The sequence below is a fragment of the Loxodonta africana genome, chromosome 2, assembly GCF_030014295.1.
Source record: "Loxodonta africana isolate mLoxAfr1 chromosome 2, mLoxAfr1.hap2, whole genome shotgun sequence".
In the NCBI taxonomy this organism is placed as follows: Eukaryota; Metazoa; Chordata; class Mammalia; order Proboscidea; family Elephantidae; genus Loxodonta; species Loxodonta africana.
The window spans coordinates 77,928,437-77,953,698 of record NC_087343.1 but is presented as its reverse complement, the minus strand read 5'-3'; the positions used below and the strand labels follow the sequence as shown (position 1 = coordinate 77,953,698).

General features: G+C 37.5%; 1 protein-coding gene across 1 annotated transcript in view; it reads right to left on the bottom strand.

Moving 5' to 3' along the window:
- Nucleotides 1-25,262, bottom strand: part of ARHGEF28 (Rho guanine nucleotide exchange factor 28) — a 242,855-nt gene that overhangs the window by 65,743 nt on the left and 151,850 nt on the right. The window contains exons 14-23 of the mRNA XM_023545541.2: nucleotides 24,793-24,925; nucleotides 21,088-21,143; nucleotides 19,969-20,017; nucleotides 17,974-18,118; nucleotides 17,755-17,882; nucleotides 16,354-16,494; nucleotides 13,344-13,591; nucleotides 5,467-5,589; nucleotides 3,547-3,664; nucleotides 1,239-1,493 (exon numbers count right to left, since the gene is read on the bottom strand). Coding sequence (XP_023401309.2) covers nucleotides 1,239-1,493; nucleotides 3,547-3,664; nucleotides 5,467-5,589; nucleotides 13,344-13,591; nucleotides 16,354-16,494; nucleotides 17,755-17,882; nucleotides 17,974-18,118; nucleotides 19,969-20,017; nucleotides 21,088-21,143; nucleotides 24,793-24,925 — 1,396 coding nt within the window. The remainder of the gene's footprint in view (nucleotides 1-1,238; nucleotides 1,494-3,546; nucleotides 3,665-5,466; nucleotides 5,590-13,343; nucleotides 13,592-16,353; nucleotides 16,495-17,754; nucleotides 17,883-17,973; nucleotides 18,119-19,968; nucleotides 20,018-21,087; nucleotides 21,144-24,792; nucleotides 24,926-25,262) is intronic.

Here is a 25,262-nt window from a genome sequence, read left to right as displayed (position 1 = left end):
AACTTCCGAGACCCAGAAGAACAATGCAGTCCCGTTGAGTTCTGCCTCTCGTGAGTTTCACTCTATATCAACATCACCAGCTGCTGATCAGCAAACCCCATTTCAATCATTGCAACTACCATCAACACTTTATAATTCTCCAGTGGGTAACAACCTTTGAAAGGCTGGAATTTAACAACCTCTTTCTCTCATTGTTTACCTAAGGAAGTTACTAAAATGAAGTATTAAAAACAAGGAGACTAGGCCAGTGGTTCTTAACCCTGGCTGCACAGCATACTCACCTATGAGCTTTTATAAATACCCATGCTTGCTCTTCATCTCAGACCAACGGAATCAAAATCTCAGGATGAGGCTTGAGTATCAGTAATTTTTTTAAGCTCCTGAGGTGCTTCTAGTGTGTGGCCAGGGTTGAGACCTAATCAGTCCTTACAAATTCTTGTAAACTGCTTTAGGCTATGGAGGCCTGGGGTAGTACAAATGGTTAGCTCACTCAGTTACTAACTGAGAGGTTAGAGGTTCAAATTTACCCAGAGATGCCTCAGAAGAAAGGTCTGATTATCTATTTCCAAAACATTAGGCACTGAAAACCCTACTGAGCACAGTTCTACTGACACACATGGGGTCACCATGAGTTGAAGTTGAAAACAATGGCAATTAGTTATTTTTTTTTTTTTTTATCATGGAGGGAGGAGGTTAAACCATAATCAGCTTAACAGAGTACGTAAATGTCTGTTAGCAAATAATAGCACTGAGGAAGAGTTTACACCACTGTCAGCGTGCAGAGTTGTGCATTATATTATTTACTAACAAAGATGGCGGTCAGAGTTCTTTCACTTCTCCCCTCAATGGTCTGAGAGCCCCGGGCTGAGCTGGCTTACAACAGACTCTAGATGGGAAGGTATAGTGCTTCACTTTCAACCCACCACATCTGGCAGAATGTTTCTGGGCCAAAAATTTGCAGAATTTTATGGTCTTATTTCAAACATCAGAAACGTATAAATTTATAAAATATATTTATGTGAAGGTATTTTCTTGGGGCAACAAACTCCCACCGAAGATCTGTAACATTGGCCACATTTGCCTGTTGAAGTTCACAACTTAGTCCTGTAAAAATCTTTCAACTGACCCAGGGTGTGTATGTATCTGCACGTCTGAACCATTTTTCTGTGGAAAATTCAGTCCTCTGTTAAATGAATAATTGTGTAAAAGGAGAAATTAGTTTGTTAAAGTGACAATACCTTTGAAACGACCTGTAGCAGTTTTCCAATAAACTAGGCCATCATATAACAGAGTCCTTTCTTTACTTATCAGTGCCTGCTTCCTAAACACATGGCCATTTTTGAGCTTCGTGCAAGTTTTATTTTCTATCTTATTTAGGATGTCAAGCCATTTTTGGTTTTTCTCATATTCGCTGACTTTTAAATCCACTGCAGCAATCATGTCTTTAATGAAGCAAAGCGCTTTGCATAAGTCTTTATGTTCTTCAGTTCTTTCTACATGGAGGAAATAAAAAAAAAAAAGGTAAGAAAGAATACTATACAGTAAGGCCAAATGCTGAAGTAGAAATTTTTTTTCTTACGTTTTTAAATACACTTAAACCTATCATCTAAAAACCAAAACTCTTCTAAGGAAAATTTTTGATTAAATATAAATTCCATATTATCACTCTCTACCACCTCCCAAAAAGAACATTTAAACATCTCTGATTATAAAAGATTTACATTATCAAATGGCCTCAACAGACAAAATGAAGGCTGTCTAGAGCCTAGAGCAGCAGAAATAAACACTCAGGAATAGTAGCCACAAGGAATGAGAGTAAAGCCCCCCACATGTTATAAACATTCCCAGACCCTAAAAGTCTTCAATACGTAAATGTGGGTTCGATCAGAAAATCTCAAGGAGCCGATTCTGATACACATCTTTAACACGGAAAATTTTTTCTTTCTCACTGCCTATGAAGGAATGTACCTCATTACTTAACTACACTTTACGACACTAAGCTGTTCCCTCAAAATGATCTTCTTTATAAAGAGTAAATTTCATAAATGGGAAAGTTGAGCAGAGAAAATTGAAATGGAGCTACAAGGTGATTTGGGGTAAGGCCAAAAAGAACCCTACACTTATAAAAGCTTGTTATTTAAAGTGTAGCACCATCAGCTCAAACCCATTGCCTTCTTGCCTTCGGGTCAATTCCGTCTCATAGTGACCCTATAGAACAGAGTAGAACTGCCCCATAGGGTTTCCAAGGAGTGCCTGGTGGATTTGAACTGCTGACCTTAACCTTAACCTTAACTGCAGCTCTAGCTCTTGGCCACAATGCCACCAGAGTTTCCAGCATCAGCTCACCTGGATGTTTATTAGAAATGTATGATCTGTGTCCCACACCAGACTTACCAAATCCAAATCTAGACAAGATCTCCAGAGGGAGGTTATGCCGAATAAAGTTTGAGAAACCCAGCCATAACAGAAGTCACAGTGAACCAATGTTCCCAGAAGTCCCAGGAGAAAGAAGACTATTAGTAAGTTCTGAACAAAGGGGGTGGTGTCTCCTCTGCCACCATATTGGCACCATAAATCATACTTAGAGTTTCTGACACCCAGTAGGCAATCAAAAAAACAATTAACTGTTTTTATTCAACCAGGAAAATTTAGCATAGGATGTTTCTTCTAGCAGCATTACCTGACTTGAAACAATCCGGGGCGCAATTAATTACTCCTGTATGTGGCCTTTCTAGCCATGGTCTTGTGACTCCCACCCAGCTGACTGAGTGGGGCTGTGCAAACAAGATGACTGCGGCCCATGGAAGAGACTGGTCAGTTTTGCTTTAAAATAGGGCCAATTCCAGAGCAGAAAGGCGGAGCCCACCACCACAAGGAGCCACATGCATTGATGGTTTCTTAAAGGAACCAAATGTTACTCCTTGGAACTTAATGAATTAAGAGGATCAAAAACAGCACCTTCATCATTCTTTCTCAATCTAATAATTCAGTGCTTGGCATTTAGTGACCAAAGCAATAGCTTATGTTTCACCAGACTGCTGTGAAGGTAATAAGAAGACAAGGAAAAGAAGTACAAAGAAGATCAGGATATTGGGCAATATGGAGGAGAAAGACAGGGTCAAAGTATGAAAAAGGCAACTTGGTTTGGGCTACTTGAAGAATTCAAACTATTGGCTAAGTTACATTATACAAGATAGTTTCTCAAAATTAATCCAAATCCTAAGGCTTTAACAGTTTTCCCATAATGAAAAACTTGGTGAATCAGAGACCACACGGATTTATAGCTTTTTCTGTTATTTCTGCTGGTTAAAGCACTCAGCTACTAACTAGAAGGTTGGAGGCTCGAGTCCACCCAGAGGCACCTTGGCAGAAAAGCCTGGCGATCTACTTCCGCAAAATTAGACGTTGAAAAATCCATGGAGCACAGCTCTACTCTGACACATCTGGGGTTTCCATGATTCAGAATCGACAGTAACTGGCTCGACCGGCAGCTATGTTTAAAACTAATGAAAGAGGCAAAGCGTTGTTCCAAAGGTCACCACTTACCCTTTGTGTACTGCAGTATCCTTTCCACCAAGACAGGGTATTTTGTGATTCGCTGAGTGACCAGCAGAATACACTCTGGAATTCCTCGGCGTCGAGCCAAAAGATTACTATTCCGGAGCTTTAAAAAATGCATATATATTTTTATATACAAACTCTACCTGTATTTACTTTTCAGGCATGAATTTAATAATACAAGGAAACTGCTACATTATAATTCCATTCAGACTAAACATATCTGTGTTGTCATTAATTAAAACATGATTCATTGTCATTAAATTGTATACACTGTCATTAATTTCAACACTCCCCACTGTCCAAGAGTTCAAGAAGTTTACCTTTCTCTGATGTATCTGTAATTAATTCCAGAAGTAAAACAAGTTCCACTACATCTAAGCACTAAGAACAGCACAAGTTTTGAAAAATAATCAAAAATCAGAGTTTGGACGAGTTTTCATGTAACTATTTGTTTTCTCAACAGGTCTTCCTCCACATTTGGTATTAGTCATTACAATACTTAAATTTCCCTCTAAACAAGGAAAGCTTTTTCTAAAAATCTCAAAGTATTTCTTAAGTTTTCAAATCTTCAACATTCACGTATGTGAAAAATAGAGGAAAGAGAATCTGGTAACATTCTTAAAACACCAGATAAAAATTTAGATTGTGGGAAACTTTACAGGACAAACTTCTTCAAACTGGAAGGAAAAAGGGAGGGGAAACATTTCAGCTAAAAGAGTTTTTATAACTGCCACATAAAATATGTGAACCTTGGTCAGATTCTGATTTAAACAATGCAATTTTATGAAATAATTAGGGAAATCTGAATTCTGGTCAGCTATTTCATGATATTAAAGAATTTATTGTTAATTTATTTAGGTGTGATAACGGCATTTTCATCATAATTTTTTTAAAGAGACTATTATCGTCTGGAGATACATACTGAAATATTTACAGATGGAATTATATAATTTTTGGATTTGCTTTAAACTAATCTAGTAGGGATGGGATAGAGGTAGGATAAGATGAGCATAAACAAAAGAGTGGCCATGGTTACTGCATTGAAACTGGGTGATGGGTTTGTGGGAGTCCACTGTAATATCCTCTCTATTCTCGTGTATCTTTGAAATTTCCCTTGGTATAAAGCTTTTTGTTTTTTTGGGTTTTTTTTAATGTACCTGCTAGGCCAATCTGCCCTGTCATGTATTTCTCTGTTTATTCCATGTGACTCCCCATCCCATACACACACACAAGGGCAAATATAGAAACAGGGACAGAAGTTATTAAGAAATACTTTTCATTTCAACATAACAAAGAATTTCTTGGCGCCTAGAACCATCAAATTAGGGAGTTCCCTGACACTGGAAGGGTTAAGAGTCCACTTTTCAGAGCTCATGAAGAAGAGCTTCATGTCAGGGGACTGGACGAGCTGAAGACCAAAGTTTCTTGAACTCTGAAACTCTATGATTCTAAAATACTGCAACCATAGTCCAGTTATAAAAGAAAACATTAAAACAGACAAGGCTGTCTTCTCCCCATATATGTCAAATACCATCTCCCCAAATACTCCATGTGTCTGTCCCCTATTATTTAGAGAATGGATTTTCTCTTAATTTTTACTTTAGTTCTCTTGATTTATAACTTGTCAGGGCATGAAACAGTTTCCCAGGATATTATAAATATGCTCAGAAGCTTGGAGGACATGACTTCACAAATATAAGATAAAAAAGGAAATGATTTGGGAGAAATATTTTACGAACACAGGAGAAGATAGTTTCCATCTTTAAGACAAGCTTGCCACTTCCTTCTCCTTCTCCTGAAAAAGAGTGCCTACATATGAAACTTGTTTAAATCATGTAAGAAACAAGCATGAACTATTTCCCCATGCTGGCTTACCAATTTATAATAGCGTTTTAAAATACTGACCTTAATAAAATTCTGAAACTTTTTATTCTGCTGGAGTTCTTTAAAGAGACTAACTGCTTCTTTGTGGTGACTACAAAATTCTCCATATATTTTCTTCATTTTATTTGCATTTTCTTCTGAAAACTGAGAAGAATAGCATTTAAATAACAGTTTATAAATTTAATCACTAAATTGAACACTGAAAAAAAATGCCGTTTTCATATATTTCAACAAATTTTTTGCAAATAGAGAATAATCATAATAGAATTAGTGAACAGAAGCTCTTCTTTTCCCCAGAAACTTTTAAAATTAAAAATAAGAGGAAATAATCAAGTGGTTAGGGGGAGGCAATTTATATTCTATTATTTTATGTTTTATCTACTTCAATTATCAAATAGTCAAATGAAAAATATATGATATCTTCTATGATTTTTAATGGCGGTACCATTTTATCATTTCAATTTGTATTTTTAATACTTTTGTAGATTGAAAGAAGGGTGTATGACCACATTTGGGGGTCTCCAGGAGAGTCTGGCCTCCCAAAGGAATCACCAAGTTTTTCTCTATTGGCTAAGTGACCATGTCCATGACCTCAGTCCTCAGTTGGGAATGTGACTTCTGTCAGTATATCAAGAATGGATCTGTTATGCAGAAGTAGACTACAATGAACTAAGATGAAAGAGAATGATAAATAAACAGAATACCAATTTATAAACTGATGGAGAAAAGTAGAGATATGGGCTAGAATATGTTAATAAATAAGCTTACTTGTAGAAAAATCTCTATAGAAGAATGTACATGACAGCCAACTTCGACTCAAGGTGGCATGGAAAGGATGGGGAATTAGCTGACATCAGACTGTGATGACCCTATGTGTACATGTCCACATTCAACATCATTGCCACAGAAACCAGAACACATCCCTTTCTTGGAAAGTACCTAAAATTTATTTATATGACCATTTCTGATCTTTTCATCTTTGCTTATACTCTTATCTATAATGATCATCTCAAGAGATCATCATTAAACCACTTAAAATTGTTCAAAGAAAAAAAGCATACTCTAAATCTAACAAAATACACACAGGACTTGTATGATGAAAACTGCACGATTCTCGTGAAAGAAACTGAAGAAGATTTAAACAAATGGAGAGATACACCCTTGGAAGACTCAACACAGTAAAGATGTCAATTTTTCCCAAATTGATGTAGAGGTTTAATGTAACTCTTATCAAAATCTCAGCAACTTTTTCTTTTTAATAGATATAGACAAGAGTATTATAACATATGGAAAAGCAAAGGAACTAGAATAGCTAAAATAATTTTAGAAAAAAAAAGAATACAGTGAAAAGAATCAGTCTAACCAATTTCAAGACTTATTCTACAGCTATAGAGATTAAGATTGTGTGGTGCTGGCAGGACAGACATGTGCATCAATGGAAAGAACAGAAAACTCAGACGATCAATTGATTTTTGACAAAGGTACAAAAGCAATTAAACGGAGAAAGGATACCTTTTCAACAAATGGTACTGGAGCAACAGGACATCTACAGATTAAGAAAAAAAAAACAGCCTAAATCTCACACCTAACATAAAAATTAACTCAAAATGGACCAAGGACTTATATATAAACCATAAAAACTTTTAGGGGAAAAAAAAAATAGGAGAAAATCTTTGGGATCTAGAACTAGTCTAAGAGTTCTTAAACTTAAAACTAAAAGAGTGATCTGTTAAAAAAAAATTTTTGATGAATTGTACTTCACCAAAATTATAAAATTTTGTTCTGTGAAAGACCTTGTTAAGAGAATGAAAAGACAAGCTACACAGTGGGAGAAAATATTTGCAGAGCACATATTGAACAAAAGACTAATACCCAGAAAATATAAAGAAATCTCAAAATTCATCGTAACAAAATAAACAACCCAATCAGAAAATAGGCAAAAGAAATAAACAGACATTTCACCGAAGAGGATATACAGATGGTAAATAAGCACATGAAAAGCGTTCAACATCATTATCCATTAGGTAAATGCCATTTAAAACCACAATGAGATATCACTACACACCTATCGGAATGACGACAAAAAAAAGTAGTGACAACGCCAAATGCTGGAAAGGACATGGAGAAACTGGATCATTTATGCATTGTTGGTGGAAATGTAAACTGGTACAGCCACTCTGAAAAACAGCTTGGCAGTTCCTTGAATACAAACTAAACATATAACTACCATAAACATACGACTACCATACCACCCTTCAAAAAAAAAAGCCATTGCCATTGAGTCTATTCCGACTCATAGCAACCGTATAGGAATGAGTTGAACTGCCCCATAGGGTTTCCAAGGAGGGGCTGGTGGATTCGAACTGCTGACATTTTGGTTGGCAGCTAAACGCTTAACCACTGCACCACTATCATATGACCCAGTAATTGCACTCCTGGGCATTTATCCCAGAGAAATGTAAACTTAGGTTTGCACAAAAACCTCTACGTGAATACTTATGTTGTTGTTGTTAGGTGCCATAAAGTCGGTTATGACTCACAATGACTGTATGTATGCCAGAATAAAACTTTGCCCGGTCCTGCGCCACCCTCACAATCATTTCTATGCTTGAGCCTGTTGCTGCAGCCACTGTGTCAATCCATCTCATTGAGGGTCTTCCTCTTTTTTACTGTCTCTCCACTTTACCAAGCATGATGTCCATCTCCAGGGACTGATCCCTCCTAATAACATGACCAAAGTATGTGAGACACAGTCTCACCATCCTTGCTTCTAAGGAGCATTCTGGTTGTACTTTTTCCAAGACAGATTTGTTTGTTCTTGTGGCAGTCCGTGGTGTATTCAGTATTCTTTGCCAACACCATAATTCAAAGGAGTCAATTCTTTTTTCAGTCTTCCTTATTCATTGTCCAGCTTTCGCATGCATATAAGACAATTAAAACACCATAGCTTTGGTCAGGTGCACCTTAGTCTTCAAGAAGACATCTTTGTTTTTAACACTTTAAAGCTGCAGTGCATCTTTTGATTTCTTGACTATTGCTTCCATGAGTGTTGATTGTGGATCCAAGTAGAATGAAATCCTTGACAACTTCAATCTTTTCTCCATTTATCTCTTTTTTTTATTGGTCCAGTTGTGAGGATTTTTGTTTTCTTTATGTTGAGGTGTAATCCATACTGTGGTCTTTGATCTTTGTCAGTGTTTCAAGTCCCCTTCACTTTAGCAAGCAAGGTTTTGTCATCTGCATAACGCAGGTTGTTAATGAATCTTCCTCCAATCCTGATGCTTCATTCTTCTTCATATAGTCCAGCTTTTCAGATTATTTGTTCAGCATACAGATTGAACAAGTGTGATGAAAGGAAACAACGCTGGCACAAACCTTTCCTGACTTTAAACCACACACTATCCCCTGGTCATGAATGCTTATAGCACCTTTATTTGAAATAGCCCCAAACTGGATACAACCAGATATTCTTGGAAAAGTGAATGGTTCAACAACTTATGGTGTCTCAATACCATGGAATACTACTTAGCAATAAAAAGGAACAAACTACTGATACACACAACCACCTGGATGACCCTCCAAAAAATTATGCTGAGTGAAAAAAGCCAATCCAAAAAAGGGAACATATTCTGTGGTTCCATTTACATAACATTCTAGGAATGACAAAATTATAGAAATGAAGACCAGATGAGTGGTTTTCAGGGTTTAAGGAGAGGACAGGAGTGAGAAGTATGTGAGTGTGGCTATAAAAGGGTAAGATGAGGGTTTCTTGTGGCAATGGAAATGCTCTGTGTCTTAACCTATCAGTGCCAATATCCTGGCAGTGATATTGTATTATCCAGGTTTGCAAGATGTCATCACTGGGGGGAAGTGGTTAAAGGGTACATGGGATCTCTTTGTATCATTTCTTACAATTGTAAGTAAATCAACAACGAACTCGAATTTTTTTTTAAATAAAAAATATTGTTTAAACGCCAAACCCCAGACTTCATCTCAATCCTATTGAAACAAAACCACTGGGAGTTGGGGCACAGGAATCTCCATTTTTAACAAGCTTCAGGTGACTCTTATGTACCTGAAGTTGGAAAATGACTGCTTTACACTGGCCATGTTCCTCATGTTCATAATTTCTCACCAACTTCAAAGTTTCCACTGACCAAATCACCATAACATTCCAGCCCAGTCTCTTGATCATATCAAGTCACCATGACTAAGGTGTGGAAGTCCCCTAGACTTTCCTGTCAGACATTCTTGAACAGCTACCTGTCTTTTTGTGCCCACAGACTGCCACACCCGTGCCCATTGCCTACGGACTTTGCTAATTTAATCTTCAGGAGGCAACATTATTTACAAAGTATTGAGGGTACCCCTTGCCACACCCACTAGGCATGGCCAACAAGTAGAATACAAAAGAAAACTTAAATCCTTTTCTCTGACAAACAAGGACCCTTTCCCCAAAGGGGAAGTATGTTCTTCATCCAAAGGACCACCAGCCTCTTACTGTGTGAAAGCCAGCTGCCCAAACCTGCCCCTTAAATTAATCTCTGACTTTAGTCACAAAAAATACATAAAAGTAGAATTGATAGAGATCCGCGATTTTTGTTAACTATGCAAGTAACTTAAGAATGAAATGTTTTCAATGATGAAAGTTAAAATAACAGTAAATTCATAAATATTTTTGAGTCAAGTTAAAAGAACCCATTGCCATTGAGTCGATTCCAACTCATAGAGAGCCTACGGAACAGAGTAGAATTGTCCCGTAGGGTTTCCAAGGAATGGCTGGTGGATTTGAACCGCCAACCTTTTGGTTAGCAGCCAAATACTTAACCACTGTACCAACAGTTCTCCCAAGGAAAGAGAGATGCAAATAATTTCAAATGACAAAATAGAGTAAAAATCTTGCATTTCATTTTGAGTGTATTCAGGTTCAAGTTCACTTAGACACAAACACAGATACATTCAGATATTATCTTGCAAAGTATTTTATAGTCTCTGAACTTGGCCCTAAGAGTTGGCACTGTAAATGTTGTGTGAATTACGAGGGGAGAACAGGTCTAGGTCTTTAAAGATAATCTGCAAAACAGATAACCTTTGATTAATAACTTACCACAAATGTGACTTTTTACATGGTTAAACATGTAGAAGTAGCTATTGAGCAAAAAAACCTTAAGTCTTTTTTTGGTTTTATGCATTAAAACTATCTGTTTTCAACATATTTACGTCAATGAAATGAATTCCCCCATGTTAACATACAGACCAGCAGCTGAACTCCACTGCTGTGTGTGACAGGGTAAAATCTTTCAAAAATTCACATTTTTTAAGAAGATGACAGACATTTTGTTGAAAAGGCTTTTGCACCTTTGTCAAAAATCAGTTGGTCGTTCTGGGTTCTCTATTCTGTTCCACTGATGAATGTGTCTATCCCTCTGCCAACACCACACGATCTTAATTACTGTAGCTACAGAGTAAGTCTTAAAATCAGGTAGACTGATTCTTCCCATTTTATTCTTTGTGTGTGTGCATGTGTTTAACTGTTTTAGTTATTCTGGTTCCTTTGCTTTTCCATGTAAGTGTTATAATAATCTTGTCTAGTCAAACAACACATACAGTGAGCAAATCTGCTGCAAAAGACCTCTTTATAGTGTTAGAAAGCAAAGATGTCACCTTGAACAAACACTAAGGTGCACCTGACCCAAGCCATGGTGTTTTCAATCACCTCATATGCATGCAAAAGCTGGACAATGAATAAGGAAGACTAAAGAAGAATTGATGCCTTTGAATTATGGTGTTGACAAAGAATACTGAATATACCATGGACTGCCAAAAGAACAAACAAATCTGTCTTGGGAGAAGTACAGACAGAATGTTCCTTAGAAGCTAGGATGGCAAGATTTCATCTCACATACTTTGGACATTTATCAGGAGAAACCAGTCCCTGGAGCATGTACTTCATGCTTGGTACAGCAGGGTCAGTGAAAAAGAGGAAGACCCTCAAAGAGATGGATTGACACAGTGGCCGCAACAACGGGCTCAATCATAACGATTGTGAGGATGGCACAGGACCAGACAGTGTTTTGTTCTGTTGTACATAGGGTTGCTATGAGTCAGAACTGACTCATGGCACCTAACAACAATTTTGTCTATATTTATAAAACATTGCTGGGATTTTGATAAGAATTACATTAAACCTCTTATGTCAATTTGGGGAAAACTGACATCTTTACTGTGTTAAGTCTTCCAATGGTGATCTCTCCACTGGAAAGCCATACTAAAGCAACTAGGAATGGATTTCCATGTCTTTCCCCAGGTGCTTTAGGCCAATGCAAAACATGGCATTTAAGTGAATTCCTGGTTTTGTTTTTCCTAAGTGATCCCCTCGTTCGATAAATATGTATTGTGCCAGGTACTATTCTAGGTGCTGTAGATACGGCAGTAACCAAGCAGACAAGCATTCCTACCTCACTGGGGCTTACAGTCTAGTGACGGTAAATGATTCCTCTGACTGTTGCTATGGATTCTCAAGGTAGCATACTCTTAGCTCATGTTGTGGAAAGAGCAGATTTTGAGCAAATCCCAGCTGTGCCACTTATGAGGCATGTGAACTTGAGAAATCATTACCTTCTCCATGCCGCAGTTTTTGTATTTGTACAATGGGAAAAATAACATCTACTTCAGTGTTTTAAAGATCAAATGGAAGAACCCTAAAAGTGCCAGCCATATTATCGTCACTGAATGCATGTTATTTAACTTCTCTATTAGCATATTTTTAATGGAGAGCCCCTTCAGAGATACCAGGGGGTCAATAAGAATTTCCAAAGGTAGGTTTGTTGTTGTTGTTGTCTGGCAATTAGGAGAGTAGCCCCTTCACACGGAGGCTTCCAGGATTCCAAGCAGCTAAGAGGTGCCCCTTTAAGTGAGATTTGCTTGTTCTTGTCCCTCCTAGAAATGAACTCTAGGGCTTGAATAATAGTAGATTTGCTCCACTGCCCCTAAGATGAGTCATCACGTGTCTTGAAGGCATTGGTGAGGTTATCACAAGGCCCACTAGGTAAGCCATGTTATTAGAGAGTCTATCACATCAAAAAGTCTTAATAAAACTTTCAAAAGGGGATTAATTTATGACGGTGACTCCTGAAAAAGGCAGCAATAGGGCCAAGGATGATTCAGCCAAGTCATGTGACATCAGTCGTATGACAATGAGTCATACAACCTCTCAGGCATCAGTCATACAACCTGTCATAATTGAACTGTGTCACCCCAAAATGTCTGTCAATTTGGCTAGGCCATGATTCCCACTGTTGTGTGACTGTACACCATTGTTGTCATTTGATGTGATTTTCCTGTGTGTTATAAATCTTATCTCGATGATGTTGATGAGGTGGGATTAGCGGCAGTTATGTTAATGAGGCAGGACTCAATCTGTAAGATTAGGTTGTGTCTTAAGTCAATCTCTTTTGAGATATAAAAGAAAGAAGCGAGCAGAGAGACAGGGGGACTTCATGCCACCAAGAAAGAAGCACTGGGAGCACAGCACATCCTTTGGACCCAGGGTCCTTACGCTGAGAAGCTCGTAGCTCAGGGGAAGAATGATGACGAGGACCTTCCTCCAAAGCTGACAGAGAAAGCCTTCCCCTGGAGCTGAGCCCTGAATTTGGACTTCTAGCCTACTAGACTTTGAGAGAATATGTATGTTTGTTGAAGCCATCCACTTGTGGTATTTCCGTTAGAGTACCACTAGATAACTAAGACACAACCCAACATCAAATAAATGAAAACTAACCAAACCCACCAGGCAATTTTAGTAATAAAATCAGTCCCATTTTTCCAAAAGTTTTTAACACTGTAGAACTCTGCAAGCTGTCAGGTTATTGAGGTCAGGGCCTTTATGCCTTTCTTACCTGCTGTACTAGGATATCTCCAATTCGACTGATCACAAAATTCCTATCATTGTCAACACAGGATTCCTGCCTTCGCTCCTTCATACAATAAAAGAAGTGCCTATGGATTTCAAGCAACTCATCTAAACAGGGGAAGATTTTATCCACAGTGCTGTGGTCGAGCTGTAGCTCCTCTTTCATCCCTTTCCTGAAGATCTCGGACATGATGAAGAGGGTCTGGACGTGATGCATTTCTGTTTGCATGAGCTCTGAAACATGGAGCAAAAACAGGCTTTAAAAAGCAAGTCACTCTACGGACTTAAATCAGTACCTCAATACTATATGTTACACAAATAAAAAGAAGGACTGTTTAGAAACAACATTCTTCCCACTATAGAAGTCAGCATTGATTAGACATCTAATTGAAACTCAAAATATTATACTATTTTATTTTTTCTAGATATTAAAAGATGTGTACGTGAAGTCTAATATATGGGAATCTCATGTATCTGCAACTCTCATGACTAGCTAGTGTCTTCAGATATCTTCAGCAAGGAACCAGGTTTTAAGTCCCTCCCGAATGCTCTAAGATACCTAACTTTGTTTGTATTAAGTACAAGCGCAATTAATTTGATGAATTAAATAAAGTAAAATTTTTTAATGCAGACAACAGTACATCCTTTCTATCTACAGGTTCTGTCTTCAAAATTCCATTTTCTCCAAGAAAAAAAAAAAAGCATCATGATCAAAGAACACTACCAAGAAAGTGAAAAGACAACCTGCAGAGAAATATGGGAGAAAGTATCTACAAATCATGTATCTGATAAGGGTCTTGTATCCAGAATATATAAAGAATTCTTACAATTCACTAATTAGACAAATAACTCAATTTAAAAAATGGGCAAAGGATTTGAAAAAATATTTTTCCTGAGAAGATACAAAAGGGCCAATAAGCACATGAAAAGATGCTCAACATCATTAGCCTTAAAGGAAATTCAGATCGAAACAACAATGAGACACCATTTCAGACCCACTAGAATGATTATAATCAGTGACAATAAACAGGTATTGTTGAGCATGTGGAGAAACTGGGACCCTCATACACTGCGGGTGGGAATGTAAAATGGTGCAGCCACATTGGAAAACAGTCTAGTACTCCTCAAAAGTTTAAACACAGAATTAAAATATGACTCTAAAATTGCAAACATCCCAAAACGTCCACCAACTGATGAATGGATAAACAAGATGTGGATACTCACACATTGGAATATTATTAAGTCATAAAAAGAAGGAAGTACTAGCACAACTACGACATGAATGAACCTTGAAAACATTATGCTAAGTGAAAGAAGCCAGTCACAAAGGACCACATATTATACATTCCACTGATGTGAAATGTTCTGAATAGGCTAATCCGTAGAGACAGAAAGCAGATTAGTGGTTGCCAGGGGCTGGTGGGAGGGGGATGTAGTGAGTGACTGCTAATGGTTACAGGGTTTCCTTCTGGAGTGACGAAAATTTTCTGGAATTAGCTAGTGGTGATGGTTGTACAACTTTGTGAATATACTCAAACCACTTAACGGTACACTTTGAAGGAGTGAATTTTATGGTATGTGAATAATTACTGTAATGGAAAAAATGCATCATGACAGAGAACAGTAACTTAAAATTTGTGGCAGTACCAGAAGTACAAGTTCTATATTAAGTAATATGCCCAAAGCTCACTGTATTTTGAGAAAGAATCTGGAATACCATGGAGCATAAATAGGTCTAAATGTAGCTTTGTTTATTATTTTACCATAAATAAAAAATCTCTAACTGGGGACTCACTAAATTATTATATAACACGTTTTAGAGCCTACTCTGTGCGAAGTACTTTACCCAATTACTTATTTCATTTGATCCTTTCATCTATTTACCTATTTTGCCTCTACACATTAGGAATTCTTTTCCTCAATTTTAAAAGAGGGCCAATGAGGAAGAGGGTGAAGGATTTATCCCCAAACAGCTGCCTTTCTGACTCCAAAGGCCACACTAGGGACTCCATTACATGATAATTCATCCCAAATGGGTTAGATTATTCTTAATAATCTATGAAATAGAGAGATTAATGAAGAAAAAAATGACAGTATAAAATAAATTGCATGAGAACAATTAGAGGGACAGGATCTTCCTTACCAAAGTGACTTCCACCTATCCAACACTGGACAGATCCCAAGGCATGCTCACATATCATCCCATGTGACCTGCATAATCAACACCTGCTGCAGGTGAGAAGGTGTCTTCATCACCAACGGACGTTGTTGGTCCATACTTGTAAACACAGGATTAGTGAAAACTGAGAGCTAACCTCATCTTACAATAGAGTATCTTCTTGGCACCACTTTTTAGGGTTTATTTTGCTTTACTAAATATACTCGGAAAAAATTTTAAGCTGCATTATTTTCTAACTAGACTACACTTTAGACTTCCCCTAATGTAGTTTGCCTCCTACCCTCTATTCCAAACAGCATGAAATAGTAAAGTCCCACCAGAGGTGAATTCTATGCTCAGGACTGCAGCACACAGCCATGCACGGCTCTGATCCAGGTGCCGCTGTTGCTCTGCCATCTACGTGAACGGCAGACCGTGACTGCATAGTACGAACTGCACAACAGCCCCCTTTACCCAACAGTAAAATAGGTGGAAGCTCACTGGGATTTTTACATAGACAAGGTAAAAAAATTATAGGCCAAGCCTAAGCAAACTCGAAAAGGGTATGAGAAAAAAATAAATTCTAAGTATCTTTTTTGTACCTGAAACATCCAATGCCTCGTTTTATACTCACAACATTTTAAAGCTAAGTGATATTATTCCCGTTTTACAGATGGAGATACTGAAGTTTGAGTCAGTTAAATAATTTGTCTGATATCAGGTAACTAGAAAACATTAGAATTAGGGCTTGAACCCAAGCCTGTGTGGTTTCTAATTCCATGTTTATTTCCCCTATAACACACTGCTTTGATCCCAAGACCGTATTTGAAATGCTTACCAAAAATGACATCCTGTCTTTTGATGACATCTTTCTCCTGCCTACTACAAAATGAGGGATCCACCACCAGACTCCAAGATTCTGCTTCAAATTCCTGGGCGTCGCTGCTGAGGTCACTCCACAGAGAAGAGTCCACAACATCTAACGTATTTAGAAAGAAAATAAAGGCCAGAAGCATTGTAACACACACAACGCAAACAGAGCTTCACAAGTACCATGTTTATGGATTCATTCAAGTAAATAAACCTGCTGTGGACATAGAAACAACCAAGCCAAAATATTATTAATGTGAACATGAAACATGTGAAACCAGACTATTGAACTGATCCAAATCAAGACAGCTTTTCATGAAAGAAAAGAAGAATCAGATATTAAAATAATGATTACATATATGCAAAAAAAAGGACATGCAAAGAGTCTTTTGTTTGTTTGATTTGGCTTGCTCTATTTTAGTTTTATTTTTTTGTAACCTTGGAAATGACGATGTACTTACAAACTTTTGAACCCACTGATTTCTTTTGCCCCAGGTTATCTTGCACTATTCATTCAAATCTGAATTTTGTACTGGTCCACTTGATTTGTTTTTTTACTTGGCTTGCTGCTTTTAATATAAAATGAAGCCGAGTGCAAGAACTTGGGGTCACATGTGAGTACAGATTTTTCTGACAGAATTAAACAACACACACACATACACACTGACAGAACTTTCCTATTTGTCCAAAAGGCACTCATTAAAGAGATTGCAACTCCAAAGCAGTAAAGATGAGATGACAATGGATTTAAAGGGCTTAAGTTTAAAATTAAAAAAAAATTAAAACATATTTCTGGGGCACAGTTCACTCCTTTCCCTTATTACTACTCTCCTTTCATTTGATTTTCATTCACTTTTTGGTATGGCTTGGATACAATAACTGATTCTGCAGATTAAATCTTATCTTACAAAATACACTTTAAAAAATGCTTTTATTCCCCCAGAAGTAAAAGGCAAGCGATTGGGATAATCATCTCAGGTCTAGACGAGTCCAGTCTTAATCAACTGAAGTATATATATTTTAATGTATGATCCCATTTCGATTCATTAATAGCTGTAAAATATTTTTTTTAAAAAAAACATTAAGTACACAATGTGTTTCATTTTCTTCACTGTGCTTATGACATATCTTTTTGAAGTATGTCCACTTAAAATATGCATCATATTTCCTTGGCCACTATCTGCTGGTCTCCTCTGGGGTTAAATTTTTAATTCTTTTTATAAGTAGAAACTATACCAAAGAAACATCATAAAACAGAATTGTTTTAAACAGAACAAAAGAAGAGGCCTCCATCTTATATCCTTGAGAGACTGACTGTTCCTCTCAGCTCACAGAAACATAAGAAAACGCTAAAGTGTCTTCTCCTCACCTTCCATTATAAACGACTCTGTGGAGGGAGAAGAGCCCATGGACTGTATCAGCTCATCAGAATGAGACCTGCTTCTCCAGTTGCTACTGTCACTCTCAGACTCCAAGGATGTCCCTGACCTCCTGAAGCTGGGAGGGAGGGAGGGGAGAAAATTAGCCCCAGCAGGAACTCTGAGCCATTAAATTTTTTTTTAAGAGGTAAAAATACACTGAGCCTTACCTTTCCAAGGTTGTACCTGGAACACTTCTAGACAATGGGTGGACCTGCCCTGCCGTTTCTTTCCTTCCAGTTGGCAATCCAATGGGCATGGAAGAAGAAGGGTGCAAGGAGAGGCCAGGTTGTTGAAGGTCTCTAAATGAGGAATCTGGAAATCAGAATAGATGCTTCATGTGGTTTTCGTAAAGGGACAATAGCCACAAGTACAGGCAGTCACTCAAAAGCCAGAAAGCTAAACACTTAAATGGCTCACTTTGAGTGCGTTGCAGGCTCAGGCTTGAAACCAGTCTTCCTGCCATATCCTGACACCTGCTTCAAATGCCCCTTCCATCTCACACCTTCCTGATACCCAGGCTGCAGGTCACCAACAGCACAACCACTTGGAGAATGTGGGGTTTGGGATTATACAAACAAACAGGAAAATGGAATGGGGAAACACTGGGCCAGCTTTCCTATAAACCACTGCTTGTACTCCTTAGAGCCAGCTTTAAATAGATGCAAGGTATTATTGATATTATTACTAGAATGCACATGGTGCGTGTAAACAAGCATACGCACACTCAGAGTGTCAATGGATTGGAACGATGCTGGGAGACTGTGCTTTACAGCAGAAGAATTTCAGGCAAACAAAACCTGTAAGAAAAACTTGGCTGCTTCCTCTTACGTGCAGGAAACTAAATGGTGCTTCAATACTTCTGGTCAGTTCTAAAATATTATGGGCATGGAGGCACTTATACTTAATGTGTACTATAAATGACTCTCAGAAAAAGATTTCAGTCTTCTAATATCACAGCTGTAGCATACGCATTCTCAAGCAGAAGGGAGAGAAATGCTTATATAGGTCTAGGCTTTGATTTAATTTTATTCTCATGATTCCCACATAAAGAGAAAGAACACAGAGTGTGCTCTCAATCTTAATATGCTTTTTATTATCACATTTAGCCTTTTAAAACTGAGAAGCACTTTACAACTGATGTTACAGGACTCTGTGCCAAGACAGGGAGCAAGTTAAGTCACGGCTGACGCATATTTTAAATGGACTACGATGTGCTAACTTAACCTGTGTAACATCACACCTAAAGGCATGTTACCTTGAATTTGCATACATAATAGTTCCTGAATGAAGCAGTTTTAAAAATATTGCTCACACTTTGTTGCAGCATTGAAAGGAAAAGTTATTATGCACTTAAAATTGCCACCACATGTCAAGCAATGTAATTTGAGGCAGAAGAAACTGCAAAATCTCTCACAATAGATCAAAGAGTTTTCAAACTTAGGAGATATTGGTATGACCGGTTCATGAGTGCATGATGAAGAACTGTCAAATGCCACTGACAATTTTCAGGAGAAATTATATCCATTCCAGCAGTATATAATTCAGGAAAACAAAACAAAACCACCAAGCTTAACAATATGCAAACTAAATTCCAGTAGGCCTTGAAATTTCACTGCCATCCTTGAGACTATCCCAGTCTCAAGCACAGCTTATAAACAGCATCAGGTCACACAGGATCGGACAACACGAACCAATAAGAATCTACAGACTCCACACGTGAAGATGTTTTTTTCCTGAACTTTGTGATTCTGAAGAAGCATGTGGTATTTGTTTAGATAAGTATATGCTACTTCTAAGAAAACATAAAATTATGTACATTTAATGTAGTGTTTCTCTTCTCCCCAAAAGGTTGTTATTAAAAGAACAGTGCATCTTACACTAGACAGCATCTTAGAATTGGGGCAGTATGGTAGTACCTCCTCCTTAGGTCCCTCGCTAATACAAAAGATTCGTATGGTCCACACAACGCAAAAACTCTTAGGTTGGCATAGAAACATATCATTCTTAACATCTTTTGTATAACTAAAAATTATGCCCAGCACATGTTATGAAATCAGCAATAAACAAGCAAATGAGAACAAAAGGAGGAGGTACTTTGCATTGGAAAATAATTTGTGGTGTGTATTAAATTAAAAAAACTTGCCATTTTCCACATCACTTACTTCCAAGGACGGTCTGCGGTTTGTGCTTGTTATATTTCTCTTGGAATTTCTAGTAAAGAAGATCAGAAACACATAACGTAAGATCAAAGTACCACTATCCTATGAGAATGTCCACGCAGTTGCTCAGAACAGGATTCTCATCTATAATTTTCCTTATTTTATTTCTTTCCAACAAAAAGGAATTCAAAGCAAAAGACTTTAAATGCAACAAAAAAAACATGTTATGACAATGAGATGTTATCATAAGTTATAATGAAGGTTTAGCTCATGAACATGCACGACTTCATTCAAAGCCTCGGGGGCACCAGAAATGGCCAGTCTGTGGCCAGACACAGGCTGCAAGAGGAGTTCCTATCAACACTGCCTTTCTCTTACTTTTTCTCCTTACTCCTAGCTATTCCTCCTGATGGCAACAGACCATGACTTTAAGCGCTAAAATGCTGAATTCTAGAACAGCCCTCAAATCTGTTTATCTGACACAATGCGTGTTTCAATTAAGTAGGAGGTTTGTGACTCCGAGTTTCCTTTGGAAGTATCATCATGCTCACCCACGGGCATTCTTAACATGATTTCTAAAGTGGGGAAAAAGGACAGAATCAAAGATACCTCCATCTACTCAAGCTCATCCCCAGAGAATATCCCTTTAGTCCAGTGGTCTTCAAAGCATGTTCCTGGGACCAGAGCAAGGCCTCTCCTGGTAGCTTGTTAGAAATGCAAATTCTCAGGCCCCACTCCAGACCTACAGAATCTGAAACTCTGTGACCGGGACCTAGCAACCTGTTTTAAGAGGTCCTCCAGGTGATTCTGATGCTCGCTGATGTACGAGAACTACTGTTCTGTGCTTCATTCATATCTGCCCACGGTTTGCACTGGTAAACCTAGTACATCCTGACAGAAAGCCTAACCTACCTACACTTTAAAACACATACTGCCAGACGAGCTTTTTTCTATTTCTAAAAGTTCATAGTTTATAAATACCCTCTGAACATGTGCCATTTTATCACTACAATTATCACTTTAGAAATCTAAACAGTAATAAGAGATTTTCCTCAAACAGATAACATGATGCAACTAACCTCTATATAAACATATAATATCCACATATGACTGTGAGCTTACCTTGGTACATGGAGGTGCAGCATCTTTACAACTCTTGTGTATGTGTGCACTACAGTCTGAAATAAAGGGAAAATATGTAAAAGCGTCCAGGTCTTATTTAAGCTAATCTGAAATGAGTAAGGCTGCATCATATTCTTATTGGTTATTATAAAAATAACACACACACATTAAAAATATTAAGGAAATGTAACAAGGAAAGAAAAACATTTAAATCACAGGTAGCACCACCACTCAAACACAAACACACTTAACATTTTAATTTCTGTGGCGATACTGTTCCCTTTCTGCACAGGTCTTATTAATCACGAACCCTGGGATCATACATGATATATGCTTCTGTGATACTTCTGTGTCCACCTGAGAACTGATTCACTGTCATACAGAGATACTGTAAGGGTTTTCTGGCATCCAGCTGGTAGCAACTCCCCACTCCCACACACATAAAATTCCTGTGAAGATGTAAAGAAAGAAAACAGACTCACAACAAATCTATTGCCAGGATTTGACAGGAATTCCTAACAAACTAGAACCCTGAAGCAGGCAAATTCAAAGAGAAAACTTTGCAGCTTGCTCTTGTTTTATTTTATAAAACAATGTGGCATCATCTCACTGAAAGAAAGCAAAAGAACCCCTTCCCTACCCCTTTCTGCCCACTGGCTCAGAGACCCAGGCCATTCTCACAGAAAGCTGTACTTATGTGGGTACCACTTTCTGCCCGGTCACTATCTTCTTGCCTTCTGTCTCTTCCCACCCCGACAGCACCTACCACTACTCCGCACCCCTACCCAACACACACACACACACACACACACTGTATCTTAGGTAGGAGAGCCTGTGGTTTATCAGAAACTTCATTAGAAAGACTTCCAGTAGGGGGTAAAAGATTCCATTAGGTTCACCGTTCCATTACATACATCAAAGCCACACTGGATAAGCTCTTAACAACCCACTGAGAACTGAGCAGGAAGTGAGCTCAACAACTGTCCTCCAGCTATAGTCTGAAGAGACATTTTAGTCAATAATCCAAGGACCAATTAGCAGAACTCAGGGTAATCCAGGTACCAGCCCTGGTGGCAGATATGGAAATCAGAAGGTTCTCTCCTCATTCCAGGATGAGTGAATGAAAGGAAAAGGAAAAATGAGAAACTACACGATACCATGGAGGAAAGTTATACTGAAAACCCATAGGAAGAGTAGGTCCTGAACATTATTAAATCAGGAAATATAGAAGAAAAATCCAGATAACTGAAACATGTTCTCTATAAGGGACACAAGACCTCTATCAATAAAATAGGACCAAAATACCATGAAGGGAGAATAGACTGTGACAACAGGCCAACAAGATGAGATAAAAATGCAGCTTTGTGAGATGAGAATGGAATCCAAGGAAGGTTAAAGGATAAGAGTAGAATTTAAACTGAATTGAGAAGAATCAGTGTGACAAAAATATCAAAGCACTGATATGAAATAAAACTTGAAAGCTTCCTCCAAAATACAGAGAAAAAGAAGGTATAATTATGAATTATAAGATGTCATATAAAGAAGATGTAACAGAGATCACACTTCTCTAAGGGATAAATTTTAAAAAATCAGATCAGGAGCAATAGTCAAACCTACATCTGACAAAAATTTTATAAAGCTGAAAAACAACCCAAAAAAGGGCAAATCAAAAGGTTTCACCATTTTCTAGGAAAATTAAATGACACCCATTCTAAAGATATATTTTGACAATATCCTTAGGATTAACAAGTTAAAAGAAAAAGACTGAGCATTTAGGCAGAAAAAACAAGTTACAAACAAATGAACAAGGTCCAGCAAGCCCCAGACTTTTCTACTGTAATATTAAATGCCCAAATATAATGGACCATGGTTCACAGAGCTTTGAGTGAATAAGTTTTCGGCCCAAGAATTAAATTAGCCAGTTAAGTTGTTGTTCCTTTGTGAAAGATGCAAAGATATATTCTTAGATACACAAGGTTTCAGAAAACAAATTACCGCATGACCTTCTTGGAGGGAAAAAAAAAAAAAAATTACCTGAAACCCTATTCTAGCCTATTGAGTGTCGAATCAAAATTAAAAGTTCAAGAATGGATCAGCTCTAGTTAAAAAAAAAAAGAAGCAAAAGTAAGCTTTGAAACTAGCAAAGCAAAAATCCCATCCAAAAAAATGGTTGTAAGGAGAATCACAGAATTAAAAACAAATGTCAAATTATTCTGGGTATAGAAATTTTTTCATAAAATATTAAAATGTAAAAATAATAACTTAATGATAATTTGGATCCCAAAATTCAGATTATATTAACAGAGGCTAGGGAAAAAAGGGTGAGCATAAGAGGGAAAAAAAGAGTATTAAATTATTAGCCTTACACAGCCTTAAAGTTATCATTCCAAAAAGTTATCATTAGTAGGTATTAAAAAGTCATACATAGGGTCACTATGAGTTGGAACAGACTTGACGGGACCTAACAATAACAGGAAGAAGAGAAAAGATAAAAGCAAATAATACATGATCTAAATAGCTAAAATCAAGTATCAAGGGAAATAGCAAGTAACTATAAGAGATAGTTGATAGACATAACATTAAATGTAAAATGAAAGAAATGTTTTAAAACAAGATCTTTCAGTCACAGTACAGATTATCAATGGCTAAATTAAAGACACACACACTCCAAATTAAAAAAAAAAAACAGAAATAGTTAAAGAAAATACAAACAAAAAGATTAATTATAATTCAATGTAAAAAGCATTAAAAGGATAATTCTATGTTGATGAAAGTGACGATGTGCAATGAAGGCATGATTTGTGAACTGTGCACCAAATAATGTAACATTAAAATAAGTGAAACCTATTTATAAACAAGAAAAATTTTATATAAATATAATTTTTATGGAAAACTGGCAATTCACTCAGGCTTAACAGAAAACTACAAGTAATAAGGACACCAGGCTTTTGAATACGTTATATAATGTTTTATAGCATATCATGTTTTTAAGATCAGATACATTAACCTCTACCATTAAAAATAAAAATATACCTATGGAAAAGGATTGTTCACCAAAAACTGCAGGGACAGTGCATGTCATATCCTCTTCCCCAGTGTAAAAAACATAAATAACCAATTTTAAGCCATCAGCATCGCTCCCTCTCCTCGCTCAAAAAAACTGTAAATCTTAACACTTCTGAAAAACTGTGGACTAATGAGGACACCAAGACTAAACTGCAATCCATTCATAGCAGTGGCGAGAAATGTTTGGATTTTCTATATATTTTGAAGATAGAGAGCCAAGAGGGGTGCTGAAGGATTGAATGTGGGATGTAAGAGAAAGAGAGAGGTACAAAGACTTCAAGATTTTTCACAGGAGCATCTGGCTGGAATGATGGAGTTGCCATTAACTAAGAGGCTCAGGTGTTAGGTGGGCACAGGATGGGGAGATCAGGGGCTCAGTTTTAGACTTGTAATGTTTGAGATGCCATTTAGACATAGGTGTACAAGTCTGAGTTATAGGAAGGGTAACACTTGTAGACACAAAGCACCAACTCTAGCCATTATCAGGCACAGGTTGGTAAGTTGTTAAATCAGGTATATAGCACTGGAAAGGTTTATGTAAACGTGTAAACATGTTTAGCAATGGATCCTATTCTCAAGGAGTTTGCTGTCTGGAGAGACAAAGCACAAAAACAGCACACATCAGAACCAAGAGCTTACTGGAACACTGGAATGACTCCTTCCCCAGAAGCGTTTTATCACAAACCAAACATTGCAGTACCCCAGAGAATGTTCCAGGGACAAACTGATGCCGACTCAGTTTCTCTTTGTCTTTGGCATCCTTGCTTTTCATCTTCAGATACAGCAGCAGCAGCAGCAGCAGCAGGTAAGTAGAGGAAAATAAGAAAGCGAAATGGTGTGAGCTAATCTTACAGAAATTACCCAAGAAAAGTCTCTACATTTACTATTATAACACAAGGACTGCAGAGAGTGGAGTACAATAACATCAAAATGTAATACTCCCCAAAATGTAGTTGTCTTGATATTTCTAATGACTTGGACAACATGGCATACCATATACAGAGGTTTTCAAATATGTGTGCATGAACTCTAAGATAAGTGATATTAAAATGAAGTGGAAGCTATATTAGTTGCTGAGAAACCGAGGCATCCCTATTTTATAGAAAATA